Source organism: Pelodiscus sinensis, chromosome 2 (genome assembly GCF_052426305.1).
Source record: "Pelodiscus sinensis isolate ZL-2025 chromosome 2, ASM5242630v1, whole genome shotgun sequence".
Lineage (NCBI taxonomy): Eukaryota > Metazoa > Chordata > Testudines > Trionychidae > Pelodiscus > Pelodiscus sinensis.
This window is the reverse complement of record NC_143053.1, coordinates 178,040,378-178,062,838: the sequence shown is the minus strand read 5'-3', so window position 1 is coordinate 178,062,838 and position 22,461 is coordinate 178,040,378. Positions and strand designations below refer to the sequence as shown.

At 44.4% G+C, this 22,461-nt stretch overlaps 1 protein-coding gene across 1 annotated transcript in view; it reads right to left on the bottom strand.

The window, feature by feature from the left end:
- Positions 1-4,475: 4,475 nt before the first annotated feature.
- Positions 4,476-22,461, bottom strand: part of SUSD5 (sushi domain containing 5) — a 61,287-nt gene continuing 43,301 nt past the window's right edge. The window contains exon 5 of the mRNA XM_006121752.5: positions 4,476-6,947. Coding sequence (XP_006121814.3) covers positions 5,674-6,947 — 1,274 coding nt within the window. The 3' untranslated portion in view covers positions 4,476-5,673. The remainder of the gene's footprint in view (positions 6,948-22,461) is intronic.

Below are 22,461 nucleotides of genomic sequence, written 5' to 3'. Positions count from 1 at the left end.
ATCATTTATGTTTCCTGACACTAACAGTATTCACTTTTTGTTTACTTAGCTTAAGCTGTACTTCAGTGTTACAGTTCTGTATAGTGTTGTTTGAATGATATGATGCTTTAAGATAAAAAAAGTTTAAAAATTGTTTTTGCATTTATTTTTGCAGTATATTTCCACACAGATAACACAATATATTTTAGTTGAGTTAACAGACTCTGTAAAGTTACTTAGTGCTAAATCCATTGTTTAAAAAAGATTACCTCATAAAAATATTTTACAACTGTAATCCCAGGTTATTTAATATTCTCAAACACATTAAAATAATAAAATCATGCAGTGTAACAGGAAGCATATTATTTACAAATCTGCACAGTTTCTATTCTTGCTGTCTATCTCCAGGCAACAATATTCAACTGCTCTTGCTCACTATAAAGTCATATTCTTGTACAAAATATGTAGCTAATTTTTTAAAATCTTATTTGTAATGTTTGGTACCAGTATATGGGGGTTGATTTACGCAAGATGGCCGAAGGTATTCAAAATATACACCCATGATTCTCAACCAGGAGTTTGGGGGTCCCCCAGAAGGGCTGCAAGCCTGTTTCAGAAGGTCTATCAAACAGGCCTGTTGATGGGGGGGAGTGGCAACTGACCCACGGCCCAACAGTTCAAAAGGGCCTGGGGATCCTAGCCCTTTGAATAGCTGCCAGAGTCCCCAGCCGCACACACTGGGTCATACTAAGGGCTGTCTGGGGGGAGGGGCTGTGGCATGGTCTGGGTGACACTGAGGGCTGGCTGCCCTTGGGGGAGTAGTGAGCCAGCTCTCCATTCCCCTCCCCCCCCCCCCCGTCCAGGGCCCCGGCAGTTCTATCAGCTGTCCTGCTGCCAAACAGGACCAGTGTTAGACTTGTTGATGCTCAGAGCAGAAAACCTAAGTCCTGCTACTTAGAGCTACATAAAGGAAATGCAGTGGATCTAATCTACCTCGATTTCTGTAAGGCATTTGATACAGTACCACATGGGGAATTATTGGTTAAATTGGAAAAGATGGGGATCAATATGAAAATTGAGAGGTGGATAAGCAACTGGTTAAAGGGGAGACTACAGCGGGTCATACTGAAAGATGAACTGTCAGGTTGGAGGGAGGTTACTAGCGGAGTTCCTCAGGGATCAGTTTTGGGACCAAAACTTATTTAATCTTTTTATTACTGACCTCAGCACCAAAAGTGGGAGTGTGCTAATAAAGTTTGTGGATGACACAAAGTTGGGAGGTATTGCCAATTCAGTAAAGGATACAGGAAGATCTGGATGATCTTGTAAATTGGAGTAATATCAATAGGATGAAATTTGATTGTGAGAAGTGTAAGGTTATGCATTTAGGTATTAATAACAAGAATTTTAGTTATAAGCTGGGGGACACATCAATTGGAAGTGATGGTAGAGGAGAAGGAATTCTGGTTGATCACAGGATGACTATGACCCGCCAATGTGATATAGCTGTGAAAAGGCTAATACGGTCTTGGGATGCATTAGGTGAGGTATTTCCAGTAGGGATAAGGAGGTGTTAGTGCCATTATACAAGGCATTGTTGAGACCTCATTTGGACTACTGTGTGCAGTTCTGGTCTCCCATGTTTAAGAAGGAGGAATTCAAACTGGAAGAGGTACAAAGAAGGGCCACTAGGATGATTCGAGGAATGGAAAACCTGTCTTATGAAAGGAGACTCAAGGAGTTTGGCTTGTTTACCTTAGCCAAAAGAAGGCTGAGGGGAGACACGATTTCTCTCTTTAAATATATTAGAGGGATAAATACCAGGGAGGGAGAGGAATTATTTAAGCTCAATAACAATGTGCAGGGCTTGACAAATAATACCCGAAAGAGCCGGGTTCGGGCGATCTGCACATGCGCAGAACGATCTGCGCATGCGCAGATCGCCGGACAGCACGGCTGGCGAGCAGGGCTTGCCACAGTTCGGCGAGCCCTGACAATGTGGACACAAGAACAAATGGATATAAACTGGCTAACAAGAAGTTTAGACACGAAATTAGATGAAGGTTTCTAACCATTAGAGGAGTGAAGTTCTGGAACAGCCTTCCAAGGGAAGTAGTGGGGGCAAAAGACCTATCTGGCTTCAAGATTAAGCCAGATGGGTTTATGAAGGGGATGGTTTGATTAGATAACATGATCTTGGCAACTAATTGACCTTTCACTATCAGTGGTAAATAGGTCAATGGTGGGATGATAGGAGTTACTATAGAGAACTTTTTCCTGAGTGTCTGGCTGGTGAGTCTTGCCCACATGCTCAGGGTTCAGCTGATCACCATATTTGGGGTCGGGAAGGAATTTTCCTCCAGGGTAGATTGGCAGAGACCCTGGAGGTTTTTCACCTTCCTCTGTAGCATGGGGTACGGATCACTTGCTTGAGGATTCTCCGTAGTTTGGGGTCTTTAAACCATCGTTTGAGGACTTCAATATCTGAGATATAGGTGAGAGGATTATTCTGAGAGGGGTGGGTGAGATTCTGTGGCCTTCATTGTACAGGGGGTCAGACTAGATGATCATGGTGGTCCCTGCTGACCTTAAAGTCTATGTGTCTATGAGCTGACGTTCAGATTCCTGAGCCTCATCTACTGGGGCTGAAGCAGAAGCCTGAGCAACTTAGCTTCACATAGTGCCCTGTGGCATGGAGCCCCAGGCAACTGCCCTGCCTGCTACCCCTTAACACCAGTCCTGGCTTTTATGTGTTGTGGCACATGTGGCCATGGAGTATTTATATCATACTGGGAGGGGGGGAGGCTCAAAGAAAAAGATGGAGAACCACTGATGTACAGCACAGTATCTGAAGAAAGAATTTGGCCCTATATGATTTCAACTGATTCATCCTTCAGTATTTCACTTTTTCCCTCTTTATGCTTTGATCTGTTGAATAACTTGAGTATTTTGGCAGAGACTCAGTAGAAAATGAGCTTGTTTCTGACCTGTAGGTTATTCATCATTACTGGTGCTACTTTTGTTTTTTTGAACAGATAAGAACAAACAGTAAGATTTTTCACTCGTAAAGAGACCAAATTACTCCCAAGGTAATATAAGCCACTTTCTTTCTCTCTCTTACTTCCATATTTATGCTTAACTATTCTAAATAGGATGTTATGTTGGAAGAGCCTCCATGTTTTTAACTGAAAAGACATCCAATTTAAAAGGCAAGAATTTTCATTGTAGCAATTAGGCATAGTCTGTCAGGGTATGTCTACACTACCCCGCTAGTTCGAACTAGCGGGGTAATGTAGGCATACCGCACTTGCTAATGAAGCCCGGGATTTGAATTTCCCGGGCTTCATTAGCATAAGCGGGGAGCCGCCATTTTTAAATCCCCGCTGCTTCGAACCCCGTGTAGCGCGGCTACACGGGGCTCGAACTAGGTAGTTCGGACTAGGGTGCCTATTCCGAACTACCGGTACTCCTCGTTTCACGAGGAGTACCGGTAGTTCGGAATAGGCACCCTAGTCCGAACTACCTAGTTCGAGCCCCGTGTAGCCGCGCTACACGGGGTTCGAAGCAGCGGGGATTTAAAAATGGCGGCTCCCCGCTTATGCTAATGAAGCCCGGGAAATTCAAATCCCGGGCTTCATTAGCAAGTGCGGTATGCCTACATTACCCTCCTAGTTCGAACTAGGAGGGTAGTGTAGACATACCCTCATGCTTAGATTTGTTTTATACTTCAAACTAAAATAAGTAGTTTTTATGAACTTATGTATTTCCCACTATTCCACATCATATCTTTGACCACTTCGCACTTCCTTTTAGTCTATCAGAGAATAAAAGCATAAGAATGTTCATACTAAGTCAGATAATTGTCCATGTAGCACAGCATCACGTCTTCTTGCAGTGGCCACTACTGGATGCTTAAGAAGGAATCAACAGTACAGGGCAATTATTGAGTTGTCCGGTTCTAGCTAGTTGCAATCAGGAGTTTAGGAACACCCAAAGCACAGGACTGTATTCCTGATCATCTTGGCTAATAGCTTTGCTAATAGCTAGTATCTCCACCCTGACTCCTCCCTTTTCTAAGTTGAATAGTCATAGTCTTTTTAATCTCTGCTTATCTGGAAGCTGTTCCATGCTCCTAATAATTTGTTGCCTTTCTCCATGCTTTTACCAATTATAATTTTTTTAGAACTACACATAGTATTCTAGATATGGAAGTACCAGAGATTTATATCAAGACATTATTTTCTGCCTTATTATCTATCCCTTTCCTAATGGTTTCTAAAACTGTTAGCTTTTTAAATTGCTACTGCACACTGAATAAAAGTTCTTCCAGAGAACCAGCAATGAGGACTCAAAGATCTTTTTATTTCTTTAGTATATTTGAGTAAACAAGTGTACTTCAGTCATCTTGTAGAATAATGTGGCAAATACATTTAACATAACTTTTTAAATTCATACATTATAGTTTGCATATTTAAATTCAACATCTTGATCAGCTGGTCTTAAGGAAGAGCATTGTTACTCAGAACAAATTATGTTAGATGTATTTTCCTGCAAATCACTTTATTCCTGTCTGGCTGTTTGATAAATAAAGGCTACATAGAGCACCTGAAAAGAGGAGTGCACTCATACTTAAGTGCTTGCTTACTTTAAAGGAAGAATGGAATTTTCTAGTATTTGTATTATCTTTATTCCAGTGAGACAGAATTCTTTCCTCAAAAAATTAATATAAAAAGGCACTTCTTTACTAAGGTTAAAACAGCATTCCAACCCCAAAATATCCTAACGGTATGTTTGGTTAATGTACTTCAAGAAAATTTCACAACACTGAAGAAAAATAACTTAGTCATCATCTGGTCAGATGCAATATCATTCATTACATTAACATACTGTACTAAATATATTTCCTCACATGCCATGCCATGTTAATCATTGGTTTTGGTCTACTGAACACTGACAAATTTGGTTAGGTCTAAAAGAAATAATGTCAAAACATGCATTAGCTCAGAGAGAGATTTTTGCCCCCCACTTCTTTTGTTTCACTGAGGCTATGTCTATACTTGCTCTTGATCGACAAAACTTTTTTTCATGGATGCTTAGAAAAAAACCCTATGAATGACAAAGTTTTGCACAAGTGAAAGTGTGAACACTGCTTTGTTGGCAGAAGTGCTTTGCAGCTTACACAGCGAAACCCCCTCATTGACAAAAGTGCTGACAAACAGCGTTCACACACGCTGACTTTTAGCAACCGGGCTGTTTCGATACAGCCTTGTTGCGAAAAGCTGCATAGTGTATGCAGACATATCCTGAGAATAAAACAGAAAGGTCTGACCTAATCCTGTCATTGGCTTTTAACCAGACAATGTTGTAGACAAAGAATTTGCTTTTACCAATTAATATGAGAAAAATGCAAAAACCTGGACGATCTCCAATTATGCTATCAAACATATTCTTTTTGCTAGGATCTCCAAAAAGACCCTTCTGGTAAAAATGTACAGATTCTTTAACAATGAAATGTCAAGATATATTAAGTTATGATTCCAAACAGCTAACCTTCCTTCTGTTCCACACAGGTTTTTTTGTTTGTTTTGTTTTGTGCCCCCTGCTTCCTGCCACACTGATGGATTTCAGTGTGCACTATTCATGTGACCTTTTTTTTTCTTGCTTTCTAGTGTCTACCACAAAACAGGTAGCAGGTTAGACTTTCTGCATTTCAATCTGTTGGTGGTGATGGGGGTGTCTAGCCTGATCTTTTCCGTTCAGTTTATATACAGAACTCTTCTGTTGCCGTTTTTTAAAGTACCACACCACCAATATAGATATAAACAGTAACAAACACAAAATAATCACAGTGATAGCTATCATGGGACCTTTACTTGGGCTGGGACAGCCCTCTCCTATGCAAGGTTCAGGAGTGGGGAGAAGTTTTTCTCCTGTGCTGTAGGTAAGATTTTCTTGCTCAATTAATTCATTATACAATGAGTCAGTTAAAACACCCAGAGTTGGTATAGTGGTTGTTGTTTGTGCTTGGTATGTTGTTGTGTCTTCTGCTTCTGGATGTGGAATGTGATCAATGGGACTAACTGTTACAGAGGTTTTTAACATAGCAGTATTCAAGATGGTGATGTCATGCTGTGGAGTTGTAGCAGACTCCTGAGTCACAAATACCAATGATGTAGTTGGGCGGTACCTGATCACATCATCGGAGCCTTTGCTAGCACTCATGTTGTCGGGAGCACTTGTTGGTGTTAGAACTAATGGTATTTCTTTGATCCCATAGTCATGCATCCTTGTTGGGACTGCCACAATCTGTATTAAATCCTTGTCTGGAGCTGGATCAATGTTGCCTGATTTCTTAACTTCAACATGATTTGTCTGATCAGTTGTAAGGATAATGTCATCATCTGTTCCCATTGACCCATCAGCCTTATCCCCCTCCTCTTCGTCATTCTCCACTGCTTCCTGAGTTACAGGGTAACCATCTAACCAGGATTCATCTGAATTGGTGACTGTATCTTTCATTGCTCTGGTATCGTTGTTGACAAGAACAGGTCCGATGGGGAAATCCTGACTGTCGTAAATCATTTTGGTGCCAGGTTCGTTATACATAGTTTTCATTCCAATGTGGTTGTTGCCATCAGAAAATCGTGGTTTAGTGGCATCGTTTGTCTCTCTGTCAGATTCAGGTTCATTGTAAGACTCTGAAGGGAACCAAAACAAGTGTTTTTGGCTCAGCAGTGACACGGGTGATTCAGTTGGTGCCTTGCTCCCCTTCTCAGTAGAATCTATATCCTGAGTGACCTCTTTGCTGCTTTCAATTCTCTTTACCTCCGTACCTATAGAGCGGGAATATTCCTGCTCTTGTTCCTCCTCCCCTTCCTCTTTGTCTTGCTCTTCTTCATGCTCAGTAACAGGCATAGATCTGTCATCAGGAAAATTATCTTCATAGTCAATGTGTGCCTCAGTCTCATCTGAAAAAAAAATTAATTTAATTTGGTAGAAAAGCACTGGGCTCTTGAAGATTTCTTGTTATGATATGAATGAAGTGTTATGCAGTGGTGTCCTTTAAAACATGGCATCCTGTATTTTTCATGCAGTTCTGTCTGTCCTTGAAATGTAAGTGGTCACCACAGCTCTGATACATTATATCCGATTATAAAAGTTTAAACAGTGTTGCTAAACTTTTTAAATTTACAGGCAGTCCCCTGGTTACGTACAAGATAGGGACTGTAGGTTTGTTCTTAAGTTGAATCTGTATGTAAGTCGGAACTGGCGTCCAGATTCAGCCGCTGCTGAAACTGACCTCCAGTTCTGACTTACATACAGAATCAACTTAAAAACCCCAGGCGTCCCCAAGTCAGCTGCTGCTGAAACTGATCAGCAGCTGATTCCAGGAAGCCCGGGGCAGAGCAACTCCTGTAGTCAACTCCTGTAGTCAACTTCCTGTAGTCAGTGCTGGTCAGTTTCAGCAGACGCTGACTTGGGGACGCCTGGGGCAGAGCAGCTGGGGTGCTGCTGGGTTGCTCCAGTAGCGCTGCTCCTCGGCGTTACTGGACCAACCCAGCAGCACCCCATCTGCTCTGCCCCAGGCGTCCTGATTCAGCCGCTGCTGAAACTGACCAGCAGCGGCTGAATCAGGACGCCTGGGGCAGAGCAGCTGAGGTGCTGCTGGGTTGGTCCAGTAGCGCCCAGAGCGGCGCTGCGGGACCAACCGGCAGCGCCCCAGCTGCTCTGCCACAGGCGTCTGGAGAAAAGCCTAGTCTGCTGGGGGGGGGAGGGTACTAGCTGCACCCCCCCACCCCCACCCCAGCAGACCAGGAAGACGCAGGCGGCGGACCGAGACGCACCACGGTCCCGCCACCTGGGTCCTCCGCAGCTTTGCTCTCTGTCTCCCTGGTCTGCCAGGGAGACGGGGAGCAAAGCCTCTGAGGACGCCAGCAGCAGGACAGCCGCGGGGCGTCTGGGCTGCTCCGCTGTGGGCTTCCCCGAGGCTTTGCAAAGCCTTGCTGCCCGACCTCCCCGCGGCTTTGCAAAGCCTCGGGGAAGCCGGCAGTGGAGCAGCCCAGGCGCGCCTGGGCTGCCTCGCTGCCCGAGTTCCCCCCCCCCTCCGGCGGCTTTGCTCCACGTCTTCCTGGTCTGCAGACCAGGGAGATGCGGAGAAAGCCCCGGAGTACACGGGCGGCAGGACCGCGAGGTCCCGCAGTCCGTGTCCTCCGGGGCAGCCCCATTCGTAACTGTGGATCCAACATAAGTCGGATCCGCGTAAGTCGGGGACTGCCTGTACTTACTTTCCAACAGTCTTTTAAATATGTATAGAATTGATTATGCACCCAGGTAAAGTTGTATTAAAATTTCCTTTCTGAAGGGCCTTTTCAATTGCTCATAATTTCTCAAATGTTCACCATTTGGACTCTTTTCTAACTCCACTCCCTGAGAGCAACATTTTTTTAAAAATTTGAGCAAAACAATTCAGCTATTTTCAATCTGGGAAAAACATTTGGGAGAAAAAAGATGGTTCTGTCTTTGTTTCAAAAGTGTCAACTTTTTAAAAATAGTCCTAAAAATATTCCTTGGGACTCATGCCTTCCTGTGGTCTGGTAAAAATTAGTTTTTATTTGCCTGTTTTATAAAGTCTTAAATATATAGACTTCATCTATTGTGCAAAATTTTATCATAATATTTTTTAAATGAAGTTCTCGTGTTCTACTGATATTGTGGCTGTGCATATGTGAATTGATAGGAATTTCTCATCCATATGTCATTAGACTGAGGTAGTCATGCAAAGAGGTATGAAGTTAAAGGTCACAGGCATTTCCTGATCTCTGAGAGTTTCACTTTGCAGCCTTACACTATCAACATTGATATTTCAATTCAGTGTTCTCTTTGTGTTAGGATTTAGTATTACCAACAATACCATCTCCTTAAAACATTTTTTTTTGGGGGGGGGGGAGGGACGGACAACAATATTCCATTATCAGAAACTGTTTAGCACTGCCACGTTTATAAAAATCAAACCAATGTTTTTATGCCAAACATCAGTCAACAGGACAAAGGGATGGGGTTAAAATCCTGGGCCATTGAAGTCAATCAGAGTTTTGCCATAGACTTCTAAAGGGCCAGGATTTCCCTTTTGAATCTCCAATACTAAACTACCCTATTCAAATAAATAAATACATTGCTGTTGATTGTGTAAAAACAGACACCTCTTATCAAGGTATTCTTCAAGGAAGGACTCAAAACAATTTCTAGAATACATTGCTAAAAATCTACTTTGGGAGTGGTATAATATTTGATGTATTTCAACCTGAAGGTAAAATTTTGACTATCGAAACCATGGGAATTTGCCTCAGAAAGGACTATCAGATTAGGTCCTATAAACCAGAGGTGGGCAAAAGGGCCTTCCCCACCCCCAGAGCAATTATGGTCTGGGGGTGGGGAAGCCCAGAAGCATTCTGGCCCCGCCCCCTTCTGGATTAGGCCCCGCCCCTTCCGGCCCCGCCCTTTTGAAGTGGCCCCCAGCCAAAAATTATTGCCCACCCCTGCTATAAACACACAGAGAAATAATATTGCCACTGACATACATACAATCAGCTCTTTAGCGTAAGGGTAGCAGTCCTGGGATGCTTTGCATTCTGCATAGTAACTGAGTAGGGAAATTCTAGCTACGGATACACTGATTTACTGATATGTGCCATGGGACTTTGATGTCCATGCAGAGCAGGCAGGACCCCAGTTTTGAAAGGTTTCATCTGTATGTGATATGGATCTGTATTTATCTAACTCAGAAGAATGAAGGGCTTTGGCTTTGTCACTTGAAAGTTTAAAGCACAGCTGCAGCAGCACTGCCATAGTAGCACTTTAAATTAAAAGTATGGCCACAGCAGGAGCACTGGGAGAGAGCTCTCCCAACACCCTATGTCAGTGGTCTCCAACTTTTTGAAGCATGAGATCGCTTTTTGATTTTAAGTGCAATCCAAGATCTACCTCAAACCCAAATATGCTTGCCCCTGCCTCCTTTGTGCCCCCCTCTGACACTCCGCCCTGCTCACTCCGTTCTCCCTCCCTCTCCCATTCTCCCTCACTTTCCCCAGGCTGGGGCAGAGGGTTGGGGTGCAGGCTCTGGTCTTGGGTGAAGGGATTTGGAGTGGGAGTGGGGCTCTGAGCTGAGCGTGGGGCAGGCAGTTGAGATGCCAGAGGGGGTTCTAGGTGCATGCTCTGGAAGGGCATTTGGATGCAGGGTTGTTCGGAGCTAGGGCAGGGGCTGGGGTGCAGGAGGGGGTTCATGACTGGGGTAGGGTTTTGGGGTGTTGGCTCGGCTTACCTCAGGTGGCTCTTGGGTGGTGGTGCAGTGGGACTAAGACAGGTTCAACCCTGTCCTAGCCCTGCACTACTCTCAAAAGCAGCCAACAAACTCCATCCTAAGTCCTGTTATGCCCCCTTTCTGCTCTGTGGAGATAGGATACAGGGTGGGAGAGGGGGCATCTTGACATCATCACCCCTCTTCTCCCTCCCCTGCCCTGCATAGAAAGCAGAGGCTCCTGACGGGACAGCTCCAAGGCAAAGGACAGGAGATGCGCAGCAGTCTGTGGGGGGCAGCTGAAGTGCTGGGCTTGATAACCTCCTGGCCAAAGCAGCTGGGATCCCCTGTCAGAGGTTCCAAGATCTACCAGTAGATCCTGATTTACTGGTGGTGACCACTGCTTTATGTAAACCACGTCCATAAGGAGAGTAGCTAACAGCACTAGGAGGGGGCAGGAGTGTTTTTTTTCATACCTCTGGGCCAGAAAATTACAGCACTGTGAAGTGCCAGTGTAGACTTAACTTTAGTCCTTGCCTGCTGGGATGTAATCTGTGGTGCCAGGTATTTAAAACGTCAGATAATGTCCTCAGCCATCACCATTTGGACTACACATCTATTCCAAGAACTATATTGTTATCAAAGAACAATCAAATGCAGTATGGGAGAAATAACATCATGTCTGAGTTTAATATAAAGACATATTGGTTCTTTCATCCCCACTAGTCAGTGCACAACAAAAGCCGTAAATAATTAAGGCTTATGAGACTAAACAAAAGTTTTAATTAAAGACAAAACTAAAAGACTGCATTACTATTTATATTTCTGCTGTTATTTGGAAAATAAATAAAATCCAATGAAAATTTTGCTAGCTAAGCAAGGTGCCTGATTTTGAGCTCACACCATTTTTGCTCAGTTGAATGTTGATGCAGTTGCTCCTGATTCTTGCTGGCCTACGAGCCTAGAGATCCATGCCTAAAATCTGGAAAATAAACTGAAACATGGCGAGAATGTTTTTTAAAAGAAAAAAAACCTCCAAAGACTGTTTAACCTTCAGTGGAGATACTGAAGCAATGAACCTGAACCTGGTAAAAGGCAAGAAACAAATTAAGAGCAGGAAACTATAAATGTGTCAGTCTATAATATACGAAGTCTTGTGTTTTTATTGTCTTGCTTTAGGCTAACAACTAGTGAGAATCTTGATGGGGTCCTGTCTCAGATTCTGAGTGACAGTGGGCTCCAAAGCATGTAAGGGTGCATCCATACTACACCGTTATTTTGAGATAACTAGCATTATTTCGAAATAACAATGCGAGTGCTACACAGCCATTCTGTTATTTCAAAATAATTTCTAAATAACAGACATTTTATTCTGAAATCTGTAAACCTCATTCTATGAGGAATAACATCTATTCTGAAATATCTGTTTTGAAATAAGTCGTATGTAGATGCTCCACTGATGCTATTTCGAAATAGCCCCTCACCAGGGCCATTCTAAGTTATTCCTCCCCAGTGCTCCCTGGGGCTCTAAATCGAGATAGCATGTCTACATTAGGGAAGCCTGCCTTGGACTAATTTTGAGGCTTCCCTCCAGTGTAGACGTGCTATTTTGAAATAAGCTATTTTGGAATAACTAGTCCAGAATAGCTTCTTCTGAAATAAGCATGCAGTGTAGATGTAGCCTAGGAGAGGTGCTCCCTTGTGCTGACTTACACTGTATGGGTATGTCTACACTACCCCGCTAGTTCGAACTAGCGGGGTAATGTAGGCATACCGCACTTGCAAATGAAGCCCTGGATTTGAATTTCCCGGGCTTCATTTGCATAAGCCGGCCGGCGCCATTTTTAAATGCCGGCTTGTTCGAACCCCGTGCTGCGCAGCTACATGCGGCACGGGCTAGATAGTTTGAACTAGCAAGCCATTCCGCACTATCTGTACACCTCGTTCCTTGAGGCGTACAGATAGTGCGGAATGGCTTGCTTGTTCGAACTATCTAGCCCGTGCCGCGTGTAGCCGCACGGCACGGGGTTTGAACAAGCCGGCATTTAAAAATGGCGCCAGCCGGCTTATGCAAATGAAGCCCGGGAAATTCAAATCCCGGGCTTCATTTGCAAGTGCGGTATGCCTGCATTACCACCCTAGTTCGAACTAGGGTGGTAGTGTACACATACCCTATGAGAGATAATGTTTAGCTTTACTTTCCTAACCCCTTTCCTCAACACACTCCTTGCTTTCCCTCATAAAAAGAATGTAGAATGTATCTGGCGTAGGAAGCAGATACATCGGTAGAGAATTTTCCTTTGACAGAGAGACTTCTCCATTTGCCCTCTTTCGTCAATAAACATGGGGAAATGTCCATGCAATGCAGAGTGGATTGAGCAGACAGGAGAATTCAACCTTTTTAAGCACAAATGTTTCTTGTAGGACACAAATTCCTCTAACTGAGTGGTTCCCAAACTTTTTGATACTGGGGACTGGCAAACCAATTCACAATTTTATTTGTATATTCATTATGCAAAAGATGAATATAAAAATAAAGCATTGCCAATCCACCAAAATCCCAGCCACCAGAACCCCCAGTGCCAGCCCTAACCCCGAGAGTCCCCCAGTGCCAGCCCCCATCCCAAATGTCTCTGTGCCAGCCCCCCGCCCTAAGACCTCCTCACACTACCAGACCTCCCAGTACCAGCTCCTCTTTCCAGAGCCCCACTGCAACCAACCCTCCAGAGTCTCCCCCAATGCCAGCCCCCAATATTAGCCCCGTCCCCAGAGACCCCTGGTGCCAGCCCTGCTCCCATAGCCTGCCCCACTACTAGTGCAGCCTCCAGAGCCCCCCAGCACTAGCCATCCCTGGAACCCCCAGCGCCTCTCCAGCCCGCCTCATCTAGCGCTATGCTGCTGCCCGTTTGGCTGTGTCTCTGAGGGCCTGGGCTGGAGTACATTGCCCAGTGCTGCCCTTCTGCTGCGGCTGTTGGGAGAGGCATGTCCTGCCCTGCCTCTCAGCCAGCCAGCACTGGGCAGGGGTGGGGGTCTCCTCCCAGCTGCAGAAGAGCAGTTCACTGCTCAGCGGGAGGGCTGCACTGTTGGGAGAAGACTTCGTCCCTGCCTGGCGCTGGTTGGCTGAGAGGTGGGGTAGGACTCGCCTCTCTCAACAGCCACGGCAAGAGCAGTGTGCTCCAGCCCTGGCTCCCAGAGCCTCTGCAGCTTGGCAGCTAGAGGTCCGTGGCCTGGCAGCAGGCCGCAGCCTGGTGATTGGGAACCGCTGCTCTAGATAGTCATAAAATATGCTTGTGCAGTCTTTCAGATCTGAACTGGTATTTGGAAGCTTACCATAATATTAATCAACCCGTTTTTAAAATTACATTACAGTGTATATACATTGTCAACAAAACATAAAACAGCTACAGTATGCCAGCCATGATGCTTTAATTCCCATTACCCACTCATGAATTTTTCTACACTGCTCTCTGGAAGAACTACCTCACACCAGCTAGCCAAGCCACCACCTCTACTCATCCAAATATCTCCTGAAATAATCTGTGTTGCTTGTTACACCTTGGCCCAGTCATCCACTGTAAGTAGACCCCACATGCTTCTAAGCCACTGTGGACTCAATTGTCCAACTGCCGCAGACTCTAGAACTAGGATCTCAGATCGTCTGAGCCCCCTTAGGCCTGTCTAAACAGCATTTTAGGGAATGTGGACGTAAGCCACTGAGCAAGGTCAACAGACTCATGTTGGGTGCTCTACAAGTAGTTGTATAGTCAGCACTTTGAAGTTACAGATCAGGCTAGAGTTCTGAAGCATAGGAAAGTCTGGGCTTTCGAGCCACTCCACCCCAACAGTCAACTTCAAAATTGTTATCTATTTTTAGAGAGGTGTGCTCCCAGGGACTCAAAAATGCGACATGTAAAACATCCCCCTTTTTGCTTACACACACTCCCCCACCTCCCAGATTTCCACTCTAAGATCTAGTTTAATTCTTTTGGGAAAAACATGGCGGAAAGGCCAGAAACACTGGGAATTTCTTAACCTGTTCTTAAAAAGCACTAGACATGAACTGATTTTTGTAAAACAGAAGTCCTAAGATGTAGCTCCTTCCCGCCCCTGTCTGCTCTCACCTATACTGTGAGTCAGAGGTCTTGGGTACATCTAGACTATAGGCTTTTGTTGACAGAAGTTCTGTCGACAGATACTGTCGACAAAGCTTCTGTCAACAAAGAGAGTCTAGACTACATCCAGTTCTGTCAACAAAGCAAGCCACTTTGTCTACATGACAGTGTAGACGCAAAGGACAGTGTAGCTGCAATAACGCCTTCTGTCGACAGACCTCTGTCGACAAAAGGCGTTATTCCTTGTAGAATGAGGTTTACAGCTGTTGACAAAACTGCTGAGTTCTGTCGACGGTATGTTGACAGAACTCAGCGGCAGTGTAGAAGCAGGTATAGTTTTGTCGACAAAAGTCCATTTTTGTCGACAAAACCCTGTAGTCTAGACACACCCCTTGTTTCAGGCTAAGAATTCTTGTCTGTGTTTCAAGCTAAGAATTCCTCATGGCTCCTCTCTGACTTTCCATTTCAATCAGCTGGCAGGTGGAGATAGATGGCTCTGATTCACAGAGAAGCACTTCAACACAATCTGTGTCTTTTTTGCCATGTGCTTCACTGATATGCTTGCTCATTTTGGTTATGTCTGCACAGTGGGGCAAAAGTCAAATTAAGCCACGCAACTTTAGCTACGTCAATTGTGTAGTTGAAGTCCTCTTAATTCGGCTTTTGGCGCTGTCTACACAGTAGGAAGTTGAAGGAAGAACACTCTTCCTTCAACTTCTCTGACTCCTTGTGAAATAATGATTACAGGAGTTGGAGTAAGAAGTCCTCCAGCTCGACATTATTTCGAAATAATGGCTTGCTGTGTAGTTGCACTCTTTGTTATTTCATAATACCTCAGTTATTCCAAAATAATGCTGCTGTGTAGACATACCCTTAATGTCTTCACATTCTTGTGATATGAAAAAGGGCAAATCAGAGCACATCATCTACTTGGTCTGCTATGAATTATTTTGTAAGACTGTATCCCCTCTTACTCATTTCTTTTTTAAACAATCCCAATCTCTTTCTTCATGTGGAAATGTTTATATGCTTCTAATCAGTCTTCACACTTGGCTCTGAAAGTCTCCTACTTTTAAAATCTCCTTTTTTTGAGAAAAAGGGACTACAGTAGTCCGTGTGAGGCGAGGATATATATTGATTTGATATGTTGTTGTTTAACGCACCATTCCCCAACTATTGAAATATCTAAGTCCAATAACAGCATGCGCTCTTAATAAAATGTTAGTCTCCAATCAGGTACCAAGGATTTGCTCTCTTGGGACCCAATCCTGCTCACATTAAAATCAATTGGCATTTTAACATTACTTAAATAAAAATATGAACAAGCAAATTTGTGTTTTTTATTGGGAGATCCCATCTTGCTGTATCTACTGCCCATGAATACATAAGTCGGATTCATTTAGAGAATCATTATGGTCCGGGTTGTAAAGCTGCTATAGCATATTTTCATATGCAATATCTGGCGTTTATACAGTTTATAGCAAAGAAGACGATATACATAACTAACGTTAGCGTGAATGAAAGGATCTATTAATCTCTGAAACATGAAAGGAAGCCTCACCTGGAAGCTTTGGCTTCATTGGATTGCTTCCCATAGCAGTAGGCCATTCTTTCTTCTGGGCTTTAGGACTCTAGGTGAGGCCTACATTTGGTATTTAGCAAGTTGATTTTATGAGGACAGCCTTTTTAGGAGCTGTTTGCCCTATATTCCAGACACTGGTAGCTAACATTTTATCGTCGGTTTTGCTCACTGTCTAAACACTTTTTGGAATTTTTTACTTTCCAGGTTATAGGAGCACAACTGAAAATTAGTGACCAAAGTGTCACTATATCCACCCCTTATTTAAACAGCAGCAGCCTTTATTTACATATATTTAATCCCATTACCAGCTGGTTTTTAATGTGGCTGTACCTTTCTTTTAATGTGGCTGTACCTTTCTAAAGCTTGGTTTTAAAACATCTGACATTGAAAATTATTGGTCCAAGCAAGATCCAAATCTTTCAATATTCAGTCAGAGCCCCAGACACACCCCTCCATTACTGGTGGAGCGTAGGGACTAATTAGAGTAAAGGACTACTTAATGTGAGTAAAGACAGAAGACTCTCACCCTATTACTATAGAAATTGAAATAGCTTCCATTTCTATAGTTTCTTCTAACAATCTCAAATTGCTTTCAACAGACATTACTGAGTTAATTAAGTCTCTTGCAATCCTTCTAAAATGAGTACACTACTAATATCTATTTGGCATGTGATCAAGCTGTGGTATAGAACTGTGAAGTGATTTATTGAAGGCCACAAAGTGAGTCAGTGAAGAGCTGAAAACAGAAACCTAAGACAGCATTATTTTTGACAGGCCTGTGAAATATTTTGCCTGTGAGATAATATCACCTACTTCTTCCCCCCCCCCCCCCACACAGAGCACAGAGACTTATGTAGACCCAGTTGAAAGTATTAATTACTAGAGATGATACATTTTTCTAATGGTGAAAGGCTAACTGTATAATCTTGACTCCATTCATGTAAATGGCATATCTCCAGCTGTAGTAAGTTCCTACGCTAAAGTGCTACCACTGGCATTTTAAGTGTAGCTACTGTCCCTTGGCTGAAGGTGAGGGCTAGAAAGGACTGATCACAGAGGGGCAGTGGAGAGGCTTTCCTGCGGATGTCTCACACCAAAGAACTGGATCCAGGGGAACATTAAGGGGGCTGGAGGAGTGGGGGATAGGTGTGCTCCCCTGCTTAGGATGCTCTCCCAGCAGAGAGGATGTGGTGCTTCCCACTGAGAAGCGTGAGGTTATGCTTCATTTGGCAGGGCGGGGGAGGGGGCTTCCCTAGCAGAAACACAGAAGAGGACTGAAAGATAGTCCAAGTGTAGTGGGAGGCACTAATGTGTGGTATGTGAGGCATGAAAGGGAGACAGGATTTGGGATTTTAATGACTGCATACACTGGAGTGATTGGTGGACTATGAGTGGGGATTTTGTTTTGGACCATTTGCACAGTGGGCTTCTGATAATGCAACCCCAAAGGGGTGGAGGCACGAGAACCTTCGGTGTAGAACTCGTGGGTTACCTGAGCCGGGAAACTGATGCGGGTATATGGTTGTGTTTATCACAGAGGCTCTAGGAGTGCAGTCTTGCCGTTGCTGCTTCGTAACCCCATTTCACTGACTTGATTCTGCAGATAGCACTGAGCAAGCAGCTCCTGTGGCCTCCTAGCAACAGGGGCGGGGCGGGGGGAGGGGAAAGTCCGTGGTTCTGCTTCTTTCTGGACTTGCCCCTCTGCTTCCAGTCAGTGCAGAGCAGAAAGAGACAACTAGCCCCACAAGGTGACCCCCTGTTCCCAGCTTAGAGAAGAATGGGGGGGAGTATCTAGTGACCCCACCTGCAACAAAAAGGAAGCCTGATAGCCCACACCAGCAGTAAGGGACTCAGGGCAGCCCCCAGTCCCACAGCAAAAGGGGGCTAGATATAGGTGAGTGCTACAGGTACAGGAGAATGGGGGGGAAAGCGCAGAAATTCCCTCCATCTCCACCAACAAGGGAACAGCCGAGGAAAATGCCCAATGGGGCAGAGGTGATGTTGGGTACCCTCTGAAGGGGCAGTAGTGACTCAACAAGGGGCAAGGAAGGAGAATAAGACATTTCCCTCAGGAGCAAGAGAAGACCCTCCCACCTGTGAATGTCTTATGAGACAGCTAATAAATAGACCAAATGTTAAGAGCCATGGCTGGGGATGGGTGGGAGGAAGGGGGGGAAGAAAATGGTGACTTCCACATGTGTGGGAAAAGATTCCACTGAAGAGAAACCCCTCCCACCAATGGAGTATGCTATGAGGAGACTCAAACATGAAGACAGAAGAGACCTCAGAGGCAGAACACTCCAAGCAGGGGCATAAGGAGAAAGATTTTCTTATGGACAGAGAGAGCGACTGCAAAAAGATCCTCAATGAGGAAAAGAGAGGAGGGGACCACCACCCAGCGGGAGAGGGAAGTGGAGAGACCCATAGAGGTGAAGCAGGTGATCAAATGGTGAAAAGTATTCAAGGAGGGAGAGAGGAATGAGACCCAAGTGGGCGGAAGAAAGGGGACTTAGGGCAAACCCCTAGAAGAGGAGATACTCCTGTGGAAGAGGCTGTCAGTGAAGAGAGATTCCAGGAGGAAAGAGAAGGAGTGAAACTTCAATGACACAACCTAGTGCTAGAGAAGAAAACAGGGCAGCAAGAGAGAGGAGAGTGGAGGAATAGGTGGAAGGACAGAAAAATTAATGAGCAGAAAAACAAATGCTGAAATTAAAACCCAGAGAGACAGATGAAGTGATCAAAGGCAATAAAAATGTGGAGTGACCGTTGACAAGGAGCAGAAGATAAATCATGGGAGACAAAAGTAAGTTACTATAACTATTTGGCTAGCACCAATAGTTGCAAAGCCTTTTACAGACAGACTGGTATAAATTCATGGTGTCTGCCCTACAGACCTTACAGACTACACAGGCAATGAATAAGTTAAGGAAAATTAGTAGTGACAAAAAACAGTACAATTGACATTTTGTTTGGATTTAAATATTTTAAGTTTAAAAAAGCTTGGTGCCAGAAGTCTACCTGAAAACATTTGTTTTATTTTTAGACTACCAGATGTACCCAGTATTGCTTGGGTCTTTAGGGCTATGTCTAGACTGCAAGCCTCTTTCGAAAGAGGCTCTTTCGAAAGATACTTTCGAAAGAGCCTCTTTCGAAAGAGAGCGTCTAGACTGCACGTTGAACTTTCGAAAAAGCGGCTTCCTTTTTCGAAAGAAAGCATCCAGTGAGTCTGGATGCTCTCTTTCGAAGAAGCCCTATTTACATTGAAGAACGCCTTCTTTCGAAAGAGGAACTTTCGAAAGAAGGCGTTCTTCCTCGTGAAATGAGGTTTACCACCATCGAAAGAAAAGCCGCGTTCTTTCGATTAAATTTCGAAAGAACGCGGCTTGAGTCTGGACGCAGGGGAAGTTTTTTCGGAAAAAGGCTACTTTTCCCGAAAAAACCCCTGAGTCTGGACACAGCCTAAGTGAAATAATGTTTTGGAGGGTTTTTTTTTTACTAAAGGAAAATGTACATGCTTTATTTAAACAATTATATTTTTCAAAAATGAAGGAAAAAGAAGTTTGTACTAATAAAAGAAGGAAAGTGATTCAAACATTAGATAGAGTTCTTTGGTAGACAATATTTGCAGTATTTCTGCCTTGGGCTTCAGTTGACCCTCCCCTGGCCTGCAGCTGGTCCATGGGAGCTGAGGCTCCATGAGTGTCCCTGGCCTCAAGCTGTTCCCCTCCCCCCCCCACTGCAGCCTGTCTGGGAGAGGGACAGCACTCAGGGGGCTGGCCCTGGCCTCCAGCAGTCCCCCCTGACTTGTAGCATGTCCATAGGGATGGGGTGAGGCTCTGGGGGCTGCCCCCGGTCTCCAATGGCCCTTCCCTCCAGCCTGCAGCCTCTTTGGGGAAGGTGGCAGCATTTGGGGGGCTGTCCCCAGCCTCCATTCCTACCCCCTGTGCATGGGTGAGGCTCCAGTGGCCAGCCCCAGCATTCAGCTGCCTCCCCCAGCCTACAGTGGTTCCAGAGAAGGAGTGAAACTCCGAGGGCTGGCCCTAGCCTCCAGTTGTCCCCGCTGGCCTGCAGCCTGTCCAGGGCCGGGCCATGGTTTCTGGCCTTAGCCTCTTTTGTAGGAGAGGAGGGCTATCTTCTGGGTAGGGCCTCCAGTGTATGAGATGGGAAGTGACATGCTTTGTTTTGTTAACAATGATGCTGACTTCTTTGGTGTATGTTTCTATGTTTCTGTGTGCATCTGATGAGATATGTAGGGGTATGTCTACACTACCCTCCTAGTTCGAACTAGGAGGGTAATGTATGCATACCGCACTTGCTAATGAAGCCCGGGATTTGAATTTCCCGGGCTTCATTAGCATAAGCGGGGAGCCGCCATTTTTAAATCCCCGCTGCTTCGAACCCCGTGTAGCGCGGCTACACAGGGCTCGAACTAGGTAGTTCGGACTAGGGTGCCTATTCCGAACTACCGGTACACCTCGTTTCACGAGGAGTAACGGTAGTTCGGAATAGGACCCTAGTCCGAACTACCTAGTTCGAGCCCCGTGTAGCCGCGCTACACGGGGTTCGAAGCAGCGGGGATTTAAAAATGGCAGCTCCCCGCTTATGCTAATGAAGCCCGGGAAATTCAAATCCCGGGCTTCATTAGCAAGTGCGGTATGCATACATTACCCCGCTAGTTCGAACTAGTGGGGTAGTGTAGACATACCCTATGAGAGTATTAAGAGCACTGTGGGTGTGCTAGATTTAGTACAGATAAATTAGCATTTTAAAGAAACAAATTTTGGCCAAGTGGCAATTTATTGAAGTAGAGATATAGATAAGCTTACTCCAAGTTTTAAAGTTTCTGTCAATCTTCTAAAATTCAGAAAATTGCACAAACTTTATTCTAAATTTCCTAGTGAGTGATCTCTAGTCCTTTTCTCTTTCCCTCCTTCTTTCTCATTCTCCCCAAATACTCCTTCAATCTCCCCTCCTTTCGTTGGCTGTCTACAAATGAGTACATTTCTCCAAAATTCCCCGCTGGTGATGGCAATAATAGAAGCATTAGAATAGAAAGGGCTACAAGTGGTGGCCAGAATTAAAAAAAAAAATGTTTTTGTCTAAACCTGCTGGGAGCAGAACTATGTGACAAACTTTAGACAAAAAAATGCTAGGCTATGTCTACACTGCAGGGGTTTTGCACAAAAACAGTTATTTTTATGCAAAAACCCGCTGAGCGTAAACACCTCAAGCACATTTTTGCACAAGAAAATTTACAGTAAAATAGCAGAACAGAGGGCTTTTTGCAGTGTGGCTGCGTCTAGATTGGCATGATTTTCTGGAAATGCTTTTAACGGAAAAGTTTTCCGTTAAAAGCATTTTCGGAACACAGCATCTAAATTGGCATGGACGCTTTTCCACAAATGCACTTTTTGCGGAAAAGCGTCCATGCCAATCTAGACACACTTTTCTGCAAAAAAGCCCCGATTGCCATTTTCGCGATCGGGGCTTTTTTGCGGAAAACAAATCTGAGCTGTCTACACTGGCCCTTTTGCGCAAAAGCTTTGCACAAAAAGGACTTTTGCCTGAACGGGAGCAGAATAGTATTTCTGCAAGAAGAATTGATTTCTTATAGTAGGAAGTCAGTGCTTTTGCAGAAATTCAAGCGGTCAGTGTAGACAGCTGGCAAGTTTTTCCGGAAAAGCGTCTGATTTTCTGGAAAAACTGGCCAGTCTAGACACAGCCTGTAGGTATACCTCTTTCTACGAGGAATAACTCCTTTTTGCGCAAGAGTTCTTGCACAAAAAGGTGCATGTGGACACTCAACAGGGGTTTCTTGTGCAAAAAGAACCTACGGCTATGTCTACACTGCCCCCTCTTGCGCAAAAAATATGCAAATGAAGCAAAGCGTGGAATATTGCCGTGCCTCATTTGCATAAATAATGAGACTTTGTTTTTGCGCAAGAGGGGGCATTGTAGACATAGCCTATCAGAAAAAGCACAGGTGCTCTGATGGCCATTCTGTGAATGGCTATCAGAACTTTCTTGCTCACGAGTGTCCGTGCAGTGTGGACGCTCTCTTGCACAAGCGATGTGCTTTTGAGGTGCGGATGCGCTTTTGCGCAAGAAGTTTTTGCAGAAGATCTCTTCCACAAAAAGCTTCTTGTGCAAAAACCCTGCAGTGTAGACAAACCCCTAGAGAATACTACACCTGACTGTGAGTTCTTTGGGTTTGTAGGAAAGATATCTAATGAGGATGATATGCATCAGTTGTAGGTCTGGTCTTATTTAGCATCTTCATTAATGTCCTGGAAGAGGAAGTGAAGTATGTTAATTAAGTTTACAGAGAAGACTCCTTTGGTAGAGGAGGACAGAAATGATGCGAAACATCACAGTTGACTTTAAAGTACAGGAAAGAAATAAAATGAGATTTAACTTGGACAAATGAAAGCTAGTATATGACAATATGAAACAGATTTATTAGGTTGACAGTTGGAAATCAGTAATGCTGGAAC